The sequence below is a fragment of the Alosa alosa genome, chromosome 3, assembly GCF_017589495.1.
Source record: "Alosa alosa isolate M-15738 ecotype Scorff River chromosome 3, AALO_Geno_1.1, whole genome shotgun sequence".
Classification (NCBI taxonomy): Eukaryota; Metazoa; Chordata; class Actinopteri; order Clupeiformes; family Clupeidae; genus Alosa; species Alosa alosa.
In genome coordinates, this window is record NC_063191.1 from 30404082 (window position 1) to 30422027 (window position 17946).

General features: G+C 38.2%; 1 protein-coding gene across 1 annotated transcript in view; it reads left to right on the forward strand.

Annotated features, from left to right (window-relative positions):
* The first annotated feature begins 2347 nt into the window (after window positions 1–2347).
* The window catches only part of idh1 (isocitrate dehydrogenase (NADP(+)) 1), a 38946-nt gene continuing 23347 nt past the window's right edge, over window positions 2348–17946 (forward strand). The window contains exons 1-4 of the mRNA XM_048238629.1: window positions 2348–2514; window positions 3005–3134; window positions 14767–15058; window positions 16581–16683. Coding sequence (XP_048094586.1) covers window positions 3013–3134; window positions 14767–15058; window positions 16581–16683 — 517 coding nt within the window. The 5' untranslated portion in view covers window positions 2348–2514; window positions 3005–3012. The remainder of the gene's footprint in view (window positions 2515–3004; window positions 3135–14766; window positions 15059–16580; window positions 16684–17946) is intronic.

Consider the following 17946-nt stretch of genomic DNA (forward strand, 5'->3'; position numbering starts at 1 on the left):
TTTGAAGCCTGTGAAACTTTTTATGATGTTTGGCTTTTCTCTGAAATTGTGGCAAAAGTAAACATTTTTAGAGCATAAGACCAGGGTGAAAAAGATGCATCTGAATTTAGAAATTAATATGATGAAATAATTTTGAGTCTAGGTCAATTTGGTAAGGAGAAATAAGCGTTTTTGACAAGAGCGCCACCTTTGGGTGCAGTACCCCAAATTTTGGTTATGGGTAGTGGGGGGTACTGGTAACAATACTTGAAAATGTCAAGTTTCTAGGACTTACGGTTTATAGGAATATAGGTGATCTAGGAAAAAAGGCCTAAGTGGTCTAACTCACTGGTTCTCAACCTTTTTTCAGTGATGTACCCCCTGTGAAATATTTTTTCAGCCAAGTACCCCCTAACCACAAGAATTACAGACATATGTGATATGCGCCTTACAGAAATAAGTGCCATTTTTTTATTTAGTGATTAAAAATGACCTTTCTGCGACTATCTGTGACAGAACTGATCTGACCTGACTGAACCCGAGTTTGCGTGTTAGCCAATGTGTCTATGGTGTCTGCACCTATGATTCTCTACAACTTTTTACTGCATTGCCATGAACAAAGTAAAGGCAAAGGTGTTTCTTTGTCGAACAAATTGGGATGCAATATGAGCCTTGAATTGGATGCCATGCAAGAATTTGCTAGGATCCCAAAACCGGATTATTAACATTCTTTGCCATAGAGAAACAATAGCGTTGGATAATAAACATGCTTTGCCACAAAAACAGACAAAAACGTGAGGTAAGTCGTGCTATATGAAGTTATTATTTTGCTGTCACGTCTGTTTTATAACCCAGAAGGATGTACTTGGTATCAAATGATAGCTCTGTGTCTCCTCTTTCATCAGACATGCGTGGCATATCTATGCGATCACAGGTCCGCGAGTAATTCTAACGAGAGTAATGGGTGTGCAGCATTGTTTTTTGTACATGATCGTTATTATTTTGCAGACACTTTGTCTGTTTTCATAAGCCAGAAAGATTGACATACTTGGTGCCAATGGATAGCCCCGTGTCTCCTCTTTCATCTGATATGCTTGCCATATCTATGCGTTCATGGGTTCGCGAGTAACGGCTCCTATACACACAATTGCGTTCCGTCAACGCATGCCAGTGGGTGTTCCCGACGGTACCTATGCAAATGACTTGAAGTATAACCGTAATTTGATTGGTTGGTGCTGTCAGTCGATTGGCTTGATTGGCCGGTGCCGTCTGTCAGTGCAGCAACAGCTGAACTTCTCAACACGAGCGGCGGGAGAAACGCGACGCAACATACCCACAATTCAGTTCGGCAACGGATGACGTGAGCCTATGTAAAGTGAATGGGATGCGTCTCCGGCAACGCAACGCACGCAGCTGTGTGTAGGAGCCGTAATTCAAACGAGAGTATAATGGGTGCGCAGGTGTACGCAGAGAAGTGTAGACTGTAAATATGATGCAATTTGATTTAATTTCATGATTTTTGTTTTTTTTATTTTCATACTTTGACGTACAGACAAATGCGTGGTCTAGTTGGAAAGCCCCACTTTTGCTCTGTCACACAATAACGGTTTCATCTCGCTGTGATGAACAGTTGCGGAGTAATGTAACAGAGAAGAAAGGGTTTGTTTTTTGACAGACTTTGCGTCAATTGGGTCTGGGTTAAAATCTCACGTAGGCTACCCCCTGGAGTGCCTTCTCGTACCCCCATTTGAGAACCACTGTAGTAGTAGTATAACTGTGCCAAGATTCATGCTTTCTGCAAAAACGATTCCGGTGCTTAGCCGCTGTATTATAATAGGCTATCCTAAACTTACGCATACAGTTGGGAAATTCTCTGCCAAGCAAGGTCCTTTAGCAGACGCGCGCTCAAGTAGGCTATTACTCTTTTTTGTTATTACAGTTCTCTCCTCCTTGTATACGAAGAGATTGCTACTTCGCCTCAAAGCAAAATACGGTGCTGTCTAGGTTAACTGTTGATTGAACCAGAGAATGTCTAATAAGGCCTCTGATTGAACTAGCTGAAGGAAAAGGTGTGCGTGGCTGTCAGATTGAAAGAGGCGCGGTAGTTTATGGGATGAGTAGTTCCTTCGCTCGACATGAAAATATGTACATAGTCTTATATTTTTGGGGGATTTTCTGCTCGTTTTTTCACTCGAAATGATATGTTGTATCCTTATTAGACATTCTCTGGTTGTATGCTCATGAGTTACGTCGTAGCTCGTTAGCTCATGGTCTAAAACTCTTTAATACGGATTTTCCCAGACGTCGATGGGATAAATGAATGGGAAACTTACTTCCGGAAACTACGCCCTCCCGGAGGAGGGGCGGGGAAGTGAACAGGCCATAGTAAACGGGCCATAGACGGGTCCTGGCAGTATGTTCATACCACTGACGTTGCAGTAGTAGTCAGCTGTCCTTTAGCAGTCTGAAAGTCTGAAAAAGAACTAGCTACCTGTTATTACCACTATTGTTTTCTGTGTTTACGTCCAGAGCAAGGTAAGAGTATGCGGATAAAGCTGCATTAAAAGTTTCTTGCTGTATAATCCCAGCCTTCATTTTGTCAGTAGCAAACGATATGCTAACTTGGTTAGCTATTATGAATGGTCAATGAAGAAATAACGCTTAATAACTTCTGTAAAGTCTGAGTCTAAGTATAACGTTACGAAAATGTTCGAGCAATTGACTAGCCTACTGCAGGACATGTCGTGACCGGAATAGAAATATGTGGCATCAGTGAATTCTGTCTTAGAAAGGGACTGTTTTGTGCATTGTCTAGCTTCCATACACTTGTTATTCAGCAGACATATGAGATAAATTCTTGATGTTTTTCCTTCCCTCCGTGTCATGCATATTATCCTCCATTCGTGTTTCGAAATGTTTGATTGTCCTCCGGTAGTTTGGTGCTTATGCTTTTTCACTGATGTAGGCTACACATGATTACCAACATAGCACAATGACAATGGACTATTTCTCTTTATTGACACAGGTTTTGAAATGTCAAAGAAAATCAAGGCAGGACCTGTGGTTGAAATGCAAGGAGATGAAATGACCAGAATTATTTGGGAGCTGATCAAAGAAAAGCTAATCTTTCCCTACGTTGACATGGAGTTACATAGGTGAGATGTCTGTGTCAGACAAACATGCCATCTCAATTCTGGTTTAACAAGCTTGCTTGCTCTTTAGATATTAGACCTGCCAGTTCTGGCCACGTGATATGTCAATGACCTTTTGCACAGAAAATTGTTAGAGCCTGGCCAAAGTGCATTATATCATGGCATAACTCCAGACTAGCATTTCAGGCTTTTAGCACAAATCTCTGCAAGTATTTGCATCACCTTATTTACATATAGGCATGGCATTTTGAGCACTGCATTTAACAACAATCTGAATATGAAACAATCAAATACAGCATCTGATAATTTGTACAGCTTGCCAGATCAACAACAACTTCCATAACATTTTATAATCTTGTGTAGATGTGCACACAATGTTGAAGCACAGTGAGGTACATACACAACAAAATTGACAAAAAAATAAATAAAATAAAAACATTTGTTAAAGAATAGCCACAAGTAGTGTGGATCTGACATGAACATCCAGATCATTGTTTCCCAACTTTTTCAGACCAAGGACCACTTACAGTAACCAATAAAGAAAACCCTCACAGACCACCTAGCTAAAAAAAACAAACAAAAAAAGTTGATCTACTTCAACAGTATATTACACAATAGGCCTACTCACTGAACCACCTTGCCTATTGTCTTTACACCTTGCTTATTGTGTCAGAGAATTCAATACGATTTAAATTGGTGTAGCTTACATAGGCAGTGTTGCAGAACTGTTTGGATTTACATACAAGTTGGTTCAATATTGCAAACAACTCCTCTATATTATATTTTACCACGTCTGCTCGCGGACCACTTGAGAGCTTGTGAACCACCCATTAAGAAACACTGACTTAGGTAATCCAAACTGTGGACTTCTTATCTCTCATACATGCCTTTGAGCTACAACGGGTCCACAGCCCTCGGACTCGCATAGCAAGCAAAGAGCTTGATCTCATTATCGCTCAAAACTGTGACACAGATGACGTAACAGTTACATCGCTGCATCTCTCACATGAATTAATTTGGTTCAATCTGTGCCTCACGGAACGGCCCTCTGTTCTTCCATCCATGGTCTTCCAACACAACCTCTGCAACCTGTCACCTCTCCATTTCTCCTCTCTATTAGCCTCTGGGGAAGATCACATGCATGTTAAGATCTAGGGTAAAAAATAAAACTTTATACATCTCTACAAAACACATCTGAGGGGTATTTCACAAAACCTAGATAAGGGATTAAGGTGGGATTTTTAGGTTATCCTGGATGAATTTAGCCTTGACTTGGTTTCACAAAAGAGATGGCACATAAGTTACCATGGGTATTTATTCTCTGCACCTAGCCTGGTCCCGACCAGGCTAACAGCCAAGCTAAGTTAATTCTAATGGTAATTATGTCGTCTTATTGGTTCAGCTAGCTGTCATTCACATCAGACCTCCGTGCTAATTTTTAAGGAGCTTTATTACAGTGCATGAAAATGCACTGTTCTGTTATCCGAAGACTTCTTCTTCTTCTTCTTCTTCTTCTTCTTATTACAGTGCATGAAAATGCACTGTACTGTTCTTCCTAGGCAACAACAACTTCTTTTTCTTATTACAGTGCATGAACATGAACTGTACTGTTCTTCCTAGGCAACAACAACTTTTTACAGTGTTATTACAGTGCATGAAAATGCACTGTACTGTTCTTCCTAGGCAACAACTTCTTATTATTCCGCTTACCACTTTTTCCGTACACTATTTCTCTTGAACAGTTTAACTTAGAAACTTCATTCAAACTTTGTAACGTTAGGTATTCAAAACGACTAAGCTGCTATGTCTTTTTCAACTTTTATACTTTTTAAACTATTAAAGAAAAACTTTTTAAAATCCCCATAGACTTAACATTGCCGACAGTGACATCATAATACGGCCCGTTAAACAATTAGAATCCTATGGCAGGTGTTCAGGCCACCTGGATCAACTGCCAGTCTCGGCTTTAAGCATACAAACTGGCCCTATTAAGACTACACATCCTGTTCAACTGCTTCCTCTGTTTCATAAAAAAGTCAATAAAAGTCCTCACTACAACATTTCACTGTTAAACAATTTAACCCTTTAAACTACTGAACTTTTTAACTGTTCAGCCATTGTAACTGTTACTTGTCATCAACTATGACTCCTACCCACTGTAGCTAGTTAGCATAGTTAAGCATGTTAAGATTGCTAGCATTTTTTAGCAAAACTATTAAAATGATTAGCTAAGTTAGCTAAGTAACATGGTTAAGATAGTTAGCATGGTAAAGATGCTAGTTAGCATAGTTAGCATAACTACTAAAAATTATTAGCTAGGTTAGCTAAAATCACATGGTTAAGATAGTTAAGATGTTAACGTTTGTTAAGATCTTTAGTTAACATAACTACTAAAAATTATAAGCTAGGTTAGCTAAGTCACATGGTTAACATAGTTAAGATGTTAGCATTGCTAACATAGTTAGCATGTTTAAGAAAACTGCTAGAACATTTTAGCTAAGTTAGTTAAGTAAAGATGGTTAACATAGTTAGCATTGCTAGCACTGCTATAAAACATTAGCTAAGTAAAGATGGTTAGCATAGTTAAAAATCTTAGCATAACTGCTAGCAAACTATAGAGCCATTTCAACTTTAGATCAAATTATATCAAATATCTACCTATACACATTCATTAAACTTCCAGTCTGTCAACAACTTTTAAACTATCTACATTCAACTTTTAAACAGTCTACTTTTAAACTATCAACTTTTATTAAGCTATGCAGCCACCATGTCTATCCTAGCATCACCGTAGTAACCATCTCTGTATTATCTATTTTAACTATACATTATATTTTACATCACAACTTTATTCAAACTTTATAATGTAGGTCTTCAAACAGATCAGGTTGGTATGTCTTTTCAACTTTTATACTTTTTAAACTATTAAAACTTTTTAAAAATCCCCATAGACTTAACATTGCTGATTGTGACCTCATAATACGGCCGTTAAGCAATTAGAATCCTATGGCAGGTGTTCAGGCCACCTGGATCAACTGCCAGTCTCAGGCTTTAAGCATACAAACTGGCCTTATTAGGACTACACATCCTGTTCAACTGCTTCCTCAAAACTGCTTTCAAAATAAAAGTCCTCACTACAATATTTCACTGTTAAACAATTTAACCCTTTAAACTACTGAACTTTTCAACTGTTCAGCCATTGTAACTGTTACTTGTCATCAACTATGACTCTTACCCACTGTAGCTAGTTAGCATGGTTAACATAGTTAACATGTTAGTTAGCATTTTTAACAAAACTGTTAAAAATGATTAGCTAAGTAACATGGTTAGCATGTTAGTTAGCATGGATTAGCATAACTGCTAAAAATGGTTAGCTAGGTTAGCTAAGTCACATGTTAGCATAGTTAGCATGCTTTAGTTAGCATAACTGCTAAATATGATTAGCTAGGTTAGCTAAGTCCATGGTTAACATAGTTAACATTGTTAAAGTTAAACTTCATTCAAACTTTGTAACGAGGTATTCAAACGATCTAAGCTGCTATGTCTTTTCAACTTTTATACTTTTTAAACTATTAAAGAAAAACTTTTAAAAATCCCCATAGACTTAACATTGCCGACAGACATCATAACACGGCCGCTAAGCAATTAGAATCCTATGGCAGGTGTTCAGGCCACCTGATCAACTGCCAGTCTCGGGCTTTAAGCATACAAACTGGCCCTATTAAGACTACACATCCTGTTCAACTGCTTCCTCTGTTTCATAAAAGTCAATAAAAGTCCTCACTACAACATTTCACTGTTAAACAATTTAACCCTTTAAACTACTGAACTTTTTAACTGTTCAGCCATTGTAACTGTTACTTGTCATCAACTATGACTCCTACCCACTGTAGCTAGTTAGCATAGATAGTTAAGATGTTAAGATTAAGCAAGATTTTTAAAGAAAACTATTAAAAAAATGATTAGCTAAGTTAGCTAAGTAACATGGTTAAGATAGTTAGCATGGTAAAGATGCTAGTTAGCATAGTTAGCATAACTACTAAAAAATTATTAGCTAGGTTAATAAATCACATGGTTAAGATAGTTAAAGATGTTAATATCAAGAAGATGCTAGCTAAAGATAACTACTAAAAAATTATAAGCTAGGTTAGCTAAGTCACATGGTTAACATAGTTAGCATGTTAAGATTGCTAACATATAGTTAGCATGTTTAAAGAAAACTGCTAGAACATTTTAGCTAAGTTGGCTAAGTAAAGATGTTAATATAGTTAGCATTACAAGACTGCTATAAAACATTAGCTAAGTAAAGATGGTTAGCATAGTTAAAAAATCTTAGCATAACTGCTAGCAAACTATAGAGCCATTTCAACTTTCTTTGGCCAAATTATCACAAATATCTACCTATACACATTCATTAAACTTCCAGTCTGTCAACAACTTTTAAACTATCTACATTCAACTTTTAAACAGTCTACTTTAAACTATCAACTTTTATTAAGCTATGCAGCCACCATGTCTATCCTAGCATCACCGTAGTAACCATCTCTGTATTATCTATTTTAACTATACATTATATTTTACATCACAACTTTATTCAAACTTTATAATGTAGGTCTTCAAACAGATCAGGTTGGTATGTCTTTTCAACTTTTATACTTTTTAAACTATTAAAACTTTTTAAAAATCCCCATAGACTTAACATTGCTGATTGTGACCTCTTACATACGTTAAGCAATTAGAATCCTATGGCAGGTGTTCAGGCCACCTGGATCAACTGCCAGTCTCAGGCTTTAAGCATACAAACTGGCCTTATTAGGACTACACATCCTGTTCAACTGCTTCCTCAAAACTGCTTTCAAAATAAAAGTCCTCACTACAATATTTCACTGTTAAACAATTTAACCCTTTAAACTACTGAACTTTTCAACTGTTCAGCCATTGTAACTGTTACTTGTCATCAACTATGACTCTTACCCACTGTAGCTAGTTAGCATGGTTAACATAGTTAACATGTTAGTTAGCATTTTTAACAAAACTGTTAAAAATGATTAGCTAAGTAACATGGTTAGCATGTTAGTTAGCATAGTTAGCATAACTGCTAAAAATGGTTAGCTAGGTTAGCTAAGTCACATGTTAGCATAGTTAGCATGCTAGTTAGCATAACTGCTAAATATGATTAGCTAGGTTAGCTAAGTCACATGGTTAACATAGTTAACATTGTTAGCATGCTAGTTAACATTGTTAGCATAGTTATTATTATAGTTTTGACTAAACTATTAGAAAACATTAGCTAAGTTAGCTAAGTAATATGGTTAGCATTGTTAGTATAACTGCTAAAAAGGAATAGCTAAGTCATATGGTTAACATGTTAGCATTCTTAGTATTTTAGCATAACTGTTATAGATTATTAGCTAAGTTATATAGTTAACATAGTTAACAGCATTAGCATTATTAACATTTAAAAAAAACAGCTAGAAAACATTAGCTAAATTAACTAAGTTAAGTAACTTGGTTAGCACTATTATCTTTGTTAACATGGCATAACTGCTAGAAAACATTAGAGCCATTCCACCTGTCAGTTATCGTCAACTATCTACCTAAATAATTTAACCTTACACTATCTACCTATCTATTTAACTGTTCAGTCATTCCAACTATATTAAACCTCATCTACCAAGCAACCAATATAGTTTGTTTTTATTCTGTATGATATTTTACATCACAACTTTAGCATTTTCATGCACTGGTAATTCCTTGGAATTGCATTTCTAGTTATTCTTCCCACCAAATTTCTGCGTCAAATTCAGCTTTAACCGTTTAACGTAGAAACTTCGTTCAAACTTTGTAACGTAGGTCTTGAAAAGGACATGTGGGGAATGTATTTTTCACTTTTGTAAACTTTATACTTTTTGAGATGTTACTAAAAAACAAGCTTATTTTTCCCCATAGACTTTGTATTAGCACTATGACATCACAATGGACTAATGAACTTGATTTGCACCTGTATCATCTTCCAGCTGCTCACTACTAGGACCCATCAAAGGGCCAGTTAAACTGATTGCACCTGTATCAACTGCTTTCTGCTTAACTAGGCCAACTCTCTCTGTGTCTCCATTCTACAAGGATATAAGGCACATTCCATCCAACTTTCTATCCATTCATCCTCTTCAAACCATTCTCATCCACCTATCTACATTCAACTTTTAAACTATATACTCTGTCTCAGGCTTTAATCATACAATCTGGCTCTCTTACCACAACTGTTTCAAAATGCATGTCCTCACTACAATAATTCACTATTGAATAATTTAACTATTTAAACTACTCAACTATTTAACTGTTCAGCCATTTCAACTGTCAGTTATCAACTATGACTCCTGCCAATTGTTTCCAAATAAAAGTTTGTTTGGCATTTTATGTTAATATACAGTATGTTTATATTTTCATGCACTGGTAATTTCCTCGAAATTACATTTTCTAGTTCCATTTATAAACTATTTGCTAAATGTATTTGCTCGCAAAACAAAACAGATTGTCTGCCTACTACCATATGGTTATTGTTTTAATTGTGATAGCCTTATAATTATTAACATAGGCCTACTCATTGCTTGCTTATTTTATTGATAGACGTTTGATGAATAGCCTACTGTAGTTGATTGGAAGTGGAGGGGCAAGTTTTCGAAGGTATTTTCAACTATAATATTAAGGTATATCAAATGTGCATCTTTGCAGTGGCAAGCACTTTCTTAATGATGTTGCGTGCCGAGACAAGGAAGCACTCACACGTGGGTGCATATGTAAATTTGCATTCAGTTGGTTTACCACAGTGGTTCTCAAATGGGGGTACGTGAAGGCACTCCAGGGGGTACGTGAGATTTTAACCCTTAGAACCCAATTGACGCAAAGTCTGTCAAACAAACCCTTTCTTCTCTGTTACATTACTCCGCAACTGTTCATCACAGTGAGATGAAACCGTTATTGTGTGACAGAGCAAAAGTGGGGCTTTCCAACTAGACCACGCATTTGTCTGTACGTCAAAGTATGAAAATAAAAAAAACAAAAATCATGAAATTAAATCAAATTGCATCATATTTACAGTCTACACTTCTCTGCGTTCACCTGCGCACCCATTATACTCTCGTTTGAATTACTCGCGAACCCGTGAACGCATAGATATGGCAAGCATATCAGATGAAAGAGGAGACACCGGGCTATCCATTGGTACCAAGTATGTCGATCTTTCTGGCTTATGAAAACAGACGAAGTGTCTGCAAAATAATAACGTCATGTACAAAAAACAACGCCGCACACCTATTACTCTCGTTAGAATTACTCGCGGACCTGTGATCGCATAGATATGCCACGCATGTCTGAAAGAGGAGACACAGAGCTATCATTTGATACCAAGTACATCCTTCTGGGTTATAAAACAGATGAAGTGACAGCAAAATAATAACTTCATATAGCTCGACTTACCTCACGTTTTTGTCTGTTTTTGTGGCAAAGCATGTTTATTATCCAAAGCTATTGTGTGTTTCTCTGTGGCAAAGAATGTTAATAATCCGGTTTTGGGATTCTAGCAAATTCTTGCATGGCATCCAATTCAAGGCTCGAGCCCTACATTGCATCCCAATTTGTTCGACAAAGAAACACCTTTGCCTTTACTTTGTTCATGGCAATGCAGTAAAAAGTTGTAGAGAGTCATAGGTGCAGACACCATAGACACATTGGCTAACACGCAAACTCGGGTTCAGTCAGGTCAGATCAGTTCTGTCACAGATAGTCGCAGAAAGGTCATTTTTAATCACTAAATTAAAAAGAAATGGGACTTATTTCTGTAAGGCGCACACCACATGTCTGATGATGATATTGCCATATTCATGACGGTCTGCCCTACACACATGAAATGCATGTAGAGCTATGAGCTTGCTGTGGTGTAAGTCAAAATATAAGAATTTGTATAAAACGCTTTTTATATTTTTAATTCTTTAAATATCAAAATAAAATGCTAGTACTAATACATGAAAAATTTAAATATACATATATTTGAAAAGTAGAATCCATGCAAAAATACTTTTAAAAACAATTATTTAATAAATATTTCAGGAAAATATAAGTTCATAAAATTAATTTTATATTTCAGTAGGCTATTCAATTTCATTATCCTGAAAAACCCAGTCACCCCCATACCAGGATGGTTCGACCCAACCTGTCACATGCCACCCGCCATCACCTGTCATTCACTGTCAAAACTCAAACGATGGCATCGTGGTTGAAGTGTAGCGGTAATTCTTGTGCGCTGGTTAGGGGGTACTTGGCTGAAAAAATATTTCACAGGGGGTACATCACTGAAAAAAGGTTGAGAACCACTGGTCTACAGTATATCAAAAGCAGTTGTTCACTTTGTGTGAACGACGCTATTTTCCGCGTCTTTTTTATTCCAACCGTGGGCACTTTGGAGCAGAAGCGAGAAGGCGCACACATCCTGAATTACTTACACCTGGCTTGACATAGTCGCTCCTACTCATCCTGGATTGGCATTAGTGAAGCGAGTTGAGCTAGGATGACCAGACAACGCTATGTCAGACCTCGCTTTATCACTTATCTTGGATGTCTTAATTCTGCCTTGTGAAATACCCCTCTGGTATTTCACAAAGGCAGAATTAAGACATTGGGGTATTTCAATTACTCTGCTCTTAACCCTTAAAGGTGTAGGTTTTTGAACGTTCTAAGTTCCGCAACAATTGAAGGTTCTAAAATTCTATGTTGAATTCAATGAACCCAGATATTCTTTAGAACGTTCATTTCTCAACATTCCGTGACGGTACTCCTTTAAGGGTTAAGAGGTGACTACTGCCTCTGGCCACTGACCACCACAACAATACTCCCGTGGAACCTTACGGTGTTGCCGAAAGCTCTCTCCAGTGTACCCTCCGAGCCTCTGGAAGAAATTCAGCTGAATTTACCATCACTCAAAACAGCCCTTGTCCTTGCCCTGACTGTGGTCAAGTGGGTGAGTGATTGAACATTGGATTTCACATCAGGTGTTACATGGTCGCGAATCCATTTTACCAGCCCAAGGCACTGGCCTTAGCCCTTAACCCTTAAAGGAGTAAGGAGGGAATGTTGAGAAATGAACGTTCTAAAGAATATCTGGGTTCATTGAATTCAACAGAATTTTAGAACCTTCAATTGTTGCGGAACTTAGAACGTTCAAAAACCTACACCTTTAAGGGTTAAGAGCAGAGTAATTGAAATACCCCAATGTTCATCAGGGAGAGAAATGGCTACTTCGAGCGCTTTGTGCATACACCGATCTTTCGCAGGACTGACAAGCTGTTCATCTGCTATAAGGGTCAGGCAACTGGCCGTACAAAAAATCTGAGTGTGGCTCCCTTTGGGGTAACAATGGCACAGACATGTTAAAGCTCTATCTGCCTCCAGGCAGTGCTTTGCCTGCTTTTACAATCTGGATGTCAACAGTTCGTCTGTAGCCTGCTCTGAGCCTCAGCTTCACACATGTGAGAATTGTCTTGCGCCAGCAAGTTGCCGCTGTCCACTGAGGATTAGAATCGGCCGATGGGCATTTGTCTAGCCAATGTTATCGTTGGCTATACAAATTGAAGAAAACCCAGCGTCAGCGAGCTACCACTGTTCATTGAGCCTTAAAACTTTGTGCTGAATGTGTATGCAAACCAACCAGTCGCTGTAGAGTAGAGTTTTTGTAGTACATTTCGCCTGTATTGCTGCTGAAACAGACGTGTTCGAGGAACCCGCTATCGGCTCTAATGCCATATGCAGCAGTGTTTCCCATACGTTGACTAATCTGTGGTAGGGTGCTACGAAATCAAAACAGGCCGCCACACATTAATTTTGTATGTTGTACTATTTAAATTAAAGATAAGAGAAAATCCTTTCATTGAGCTGCGCTTTTTATGCTGCAGCCTTTCCTTGCCCCGTCTCGCTCTCTCTCATAACGAGCCCGTTGACCCTACTCTACATGTGCATTTAACAAAACATTAACAATTGGTGAAGAATTGTTGTTGCCACATAGATAGATAGATACTTTATTGATCAATAAAGAACCATTGCATAGAAGACGGCGGGCTAAATTGTTATTAAATCCGCTTAGCATCGTGACAATGCTGCGCAAATTTGTTCAAAACTGCTGATTTTAAAGTTAACTCTGCTAAGGTCTTATCACAACATAGTACATTGAGGAGACTAAGTTAAGTTATGCAATCAAGCAGTATCTCAACTAACGTTAGAATACTGTTTGGATGTCGAGTTTAGCATGCTTACTTATAGCTGCTTGTCAATTTCGTTATTCATGCAGGGCTCATTTTATTGACTCTGACACTGTGAATGTTTGCAAAATCCCGATGTAAATGGAAAAGTGTTTTCCAAGACTCAAAAATGCTTGTCCCAAGGAAAAGTATGAACCTTTATTTTAACCCCCGTTGTCAAAGTCATGCTACCGCCACAAATGCAATCACATTCTGTGGGAAACACTGTGCTGACATGGGAGCCTCGTCCTGCTGATGGTGTCACTGTGTCAAACTCAGCTTAATACCACTGACTCACTGCTTAAGCAGAGGTCATTGGGAACCTGCCATTTGCCAGTGTAAATGTGGACGTGAAGCCTCAATCCGCTGATAATTCTCTTTGTGTCACAATGCATGCACCAGCTCTGCTTGTGCTGTATTGTTGGCTTATTACCTGCCAATGCGGAAGTGTAGGAGAACACTCTGTCATTGGTGGTAATGTCAGAATGTATATGTGACTCCACTGATGACTTATTAAGCCAGAGGCAAAGGTGTATACTACCTTGATTATTGGTTCCAGGTGAACTATGTGGCCACAGCTGCAATGAGGGCTATGGTATACGTGTTTTACCATTGGTTGACAATCTCCTTGTCGAGGAGGCCCTAAGCCTGCAGATCATAGACAGAGAAAGCATGCTCTGGGAACAGAACACAGTTGCCTGTCTAGTGTAGCCATGGGCCTGTCTACAAGGAAAATGACAAGTGTCTTAGTGTGCTTCGCGGGTGGGGGTGCGACCGCACGCACTGCAACCCCACTTCCAACGTCACTGCACATTATATGTCTCTTTACATTTATTTGTTACCGTTTCATTGTGGCTTTACTGAGAAACAAATAGTTCGCAACACATGCTGAACTTGAATCAAACATTCTTTAGAACACAGCTGATCAACCGTCTGTTTTAACGTTTGAATGAAGTTCCATTACAAGAAGTGACCAGACTACTTCCGGAGTGATATGAAAGACGTAAATCAGAAGCACAAAACCCGTTGCCAAAACCCGTTGACAGCGGTAATTATATGATTCAGTGGTAATTACATGAATATATTTGACCGTAGAACGATGGGAAATCCCATTTAAAGTCAATAGAGCGTTCTACTAGCATTGTGAAGAGCCGTATAATAAGTGCTATTAAATCTGAAATTATGTTTTCTTTACTTGCTGGTGGTCCATAACTATGTATACACAACATTTCATTGTGGAAATCACACTTTTTTTATTATTTGATGGTGTTCCTTAGGTAGCTTCCTCAGTCCCTGTCACAATCACCTGATCTAATCTAAAGTGTTACCGTCTTACCCATTATTTGCAGCTATGACCTGGGAATCGAGAATCGTGATGCAACTAACGATCAGGTGACCGTGGATGCAGCTGAGGCTGTTCAGAAATACAATGTGGGCATCAAATGTGCCACCATTACTCCAGATGAGAAGCGTGTGGAGGAATTCAAGCTGAAACAAATGTGGCGATCACCCAATGGCACTATCCGCAACATCCTGGGCGGCACAGTGTTCCGTGAGGCCATCATCTGTCAAAACATCCCACGGCTAGTTCCTGGCTGGATCAAGCCAATCATCATAGGTAGACATGCTCATGGTGATCAGGTATCACGGGTCTATTTTTCTCCTCCGTCTTTAAAAAAGCAATGAATAAAATCCTTACATTACACCATCAGTGATCAACATAGTCCTCACGTCGGTAACGTAACGTCATTGTCATTCATGTCAGATGTTTGACAAGCTAGAGTTTAAAGTGTCAGTCTTAGTAGGTCTCTAATCTTGATTGACATATAGTAACCCCCCAAAAATTACTAAAAATAATAAGTTCACTAAAGGTTACGGTGTGCTAAAATGCCAGCTATCATTATCAGCTGAAATTAACTCACACAGGCATTATGTTACGGCCATACATACTGTACACAGTGTTATTACCTGCAAAAATAACTTTTAAAATGATTTTAATAAAGTAATAACATGGATAACAAGTAATAAACTTGTTTTACCTTAGTTGATCCAGCTGTTTCTCCTTCAGATGATGTGAAGATGAACGATCATAGCATAGTGCTGCTTGCTCCTCTAGTGGAAGGAGACATTAACTCTTGATTTTATCTTCACGTAGTAAAAGAAATTCGCGCCACAAATCCCTTAACCAATCATATCCCCAGAAAGCTTATGATGTGACATTTATAAGGAAGTTTCCATTAAGAAAATCGGTTGGGGCATGGCGGAGCTATTAGACTGAACGTCTCCGGTAATTGGGGTACCGAATTTAGAATGAGTCGTCTGCAAAGGGTTAATATCATAAAAGCTTGACCTTAACCTCGTAACATTTCAACCTTTATAGTGTATGGCTGTAACTCTGCGGAATTCTACTTTTGACTTTGGACGAATGAGGTGGCGACATGTCATTCCATTATGATGTACTTAGCAGATATGATACCCACACTTACAACCATATGTCTGATGTAATAGCCTCAAGTTGCCATGGCAACTCTGGGCCTGCTGGCTGCTTGACCCCCTCATTGCTACTTGCAGCTATATTTATTCATCTTCTTTCCACTGTATTGAGAGTTTACACCGTATGGAAAAAAGTTGTAACATTTGCTAGACTGATTGGGGACGGTCACTCGATTAATTTAATGTGTATTCATTTCAAGTGTCATGTCTGAACCTGAAGTGCTGTAGTGCCAGCAGTGGGTCAAATCTGGAGTTCCATCCATGTCCGTAACTTTTGAACCATATGCCCTAGGTTCAAATAAAATTACGGTGACGTTAACACACCAAAATCAATTACAAGTTTTCACAGGTCACAGAGTTTGTACACTGCACTGATGATCTTCAGACCAATCCTCACATACGTTTCCTATTGTCAACATTTTTTAGGCCACAATTTCTGTCCAGTGTTTAGAAAATTAGTTTTATGATAAGTCTTGTGCTCTGAAGTAAACATAGTAAACATACCATCCACAATTTAGGCTCAATAAGGCCTTTAGAATGTCATGAATAAAGATTATTTTTTTTAATTTGAGAAGTACGAGAAGTTTACATCTAGATATCTCCTGTGATTTGTTCATGGTATTTTATGAAGTTATGAATGTATTCCTTTAACTTTCACCTCTTTCTACAGTACAAAGCAACAGACTTTGTGGTTTCTGGACCTGGAAAGGTTGAGATGAAATACACACCATTGAATGGGCCCCCAGTGACTTTTGTTATACATGATTTTGAAGGTAGGCAAATACCTATATGTTGATGAATCCACAATTGATTATGTTGGTTGACATTTTCTTGTGTATGACCGAGGTAATGGTAATGGTAGTTCCACACAGGTCTAAGTTGGAATGGCCAACATTACACCACCAATGTAATAGGTCTGTCCTACACCTGTTCCTGGACACTAACTTGTGTCATACATTTTGCTGTTAAGTGGTTAGTTGTATAGATGTGGGTTCCGACGAGTAGATCTCAATTATCCATTCGGATTATTCAGTATTGGAGGAATGAACAATACCATGATATAAGTACAAGTAGAAATCTAATTCCTGTCAAGTAGCAACCTATTGGGGGAATACTGAATATTGTATTATAATACATTATAATAAATATGCATGTGAGCAGAATTTAAGCATGGTTGCAATGTGACATTTCTTTCAGATTAAAATGACATAGCCTTAACTCAAAACAGCTGTTAGGCTTATATGTGAGGAGCTCTTTTCCAAAACGCTATAAATCCATTTCAATAGTTTTCAGGAAAATTAATTTTTTTTACCTAGACCCACACATCATTTTTTTTCCGCACATTTTTTTCAAAACGGTATAAATCTATCCCAAGTCTTCAATCCCATCCCATCTTCAAAAGTGACCTCACTGCTAATAGATTATTTAGAGGGCATGCCAGGTAAAAGCCTGTCCAGTCATTTAATTACCAATGTAAATGGCTGGAGTTACTGAATGGTACAGTGTCTTTGTCTGGAAGTGTGGTCTATTGTCAGATGACATGAAAATTGCTCTCTTTGGGTAGAAACACTTTAGGTGTGTTTGGCGTACATAGACGAAAAGAAGCCCATGCCTAATGAGAATTATGGCAGAGGTGCTGTGCTATACTGAATACACAGACACGTCCTGGCATTTCTCAACATTTACTGCAATATTACAACAATAAAAATAGCTTGTATACTGTCTTAATTGAAACATGCTTTGCGCACAAATGATAGCCTAGGGCATAGAGAATGGACATCTCAACATAAGGATACATTAGAAGATGATTGGTGTAAACTTTGTCACGACGTGATAAGCAGTTCTGGCGCTTAAAAACGCAACGTTCCATTCAGTCTTCAATCATTTAAGCCGTAGTGCTCGTCATGAAAAGAAAACAGCAGCTTAATATTTTTCAGGTGTTTAACAGTAATCGGCGCACTGTTAGCAGTTATGCCGAAGGCAGTGAGATTAGGCATTGCATCCTACAGTCACTCTGTTTGTAACATCGCAGTTCG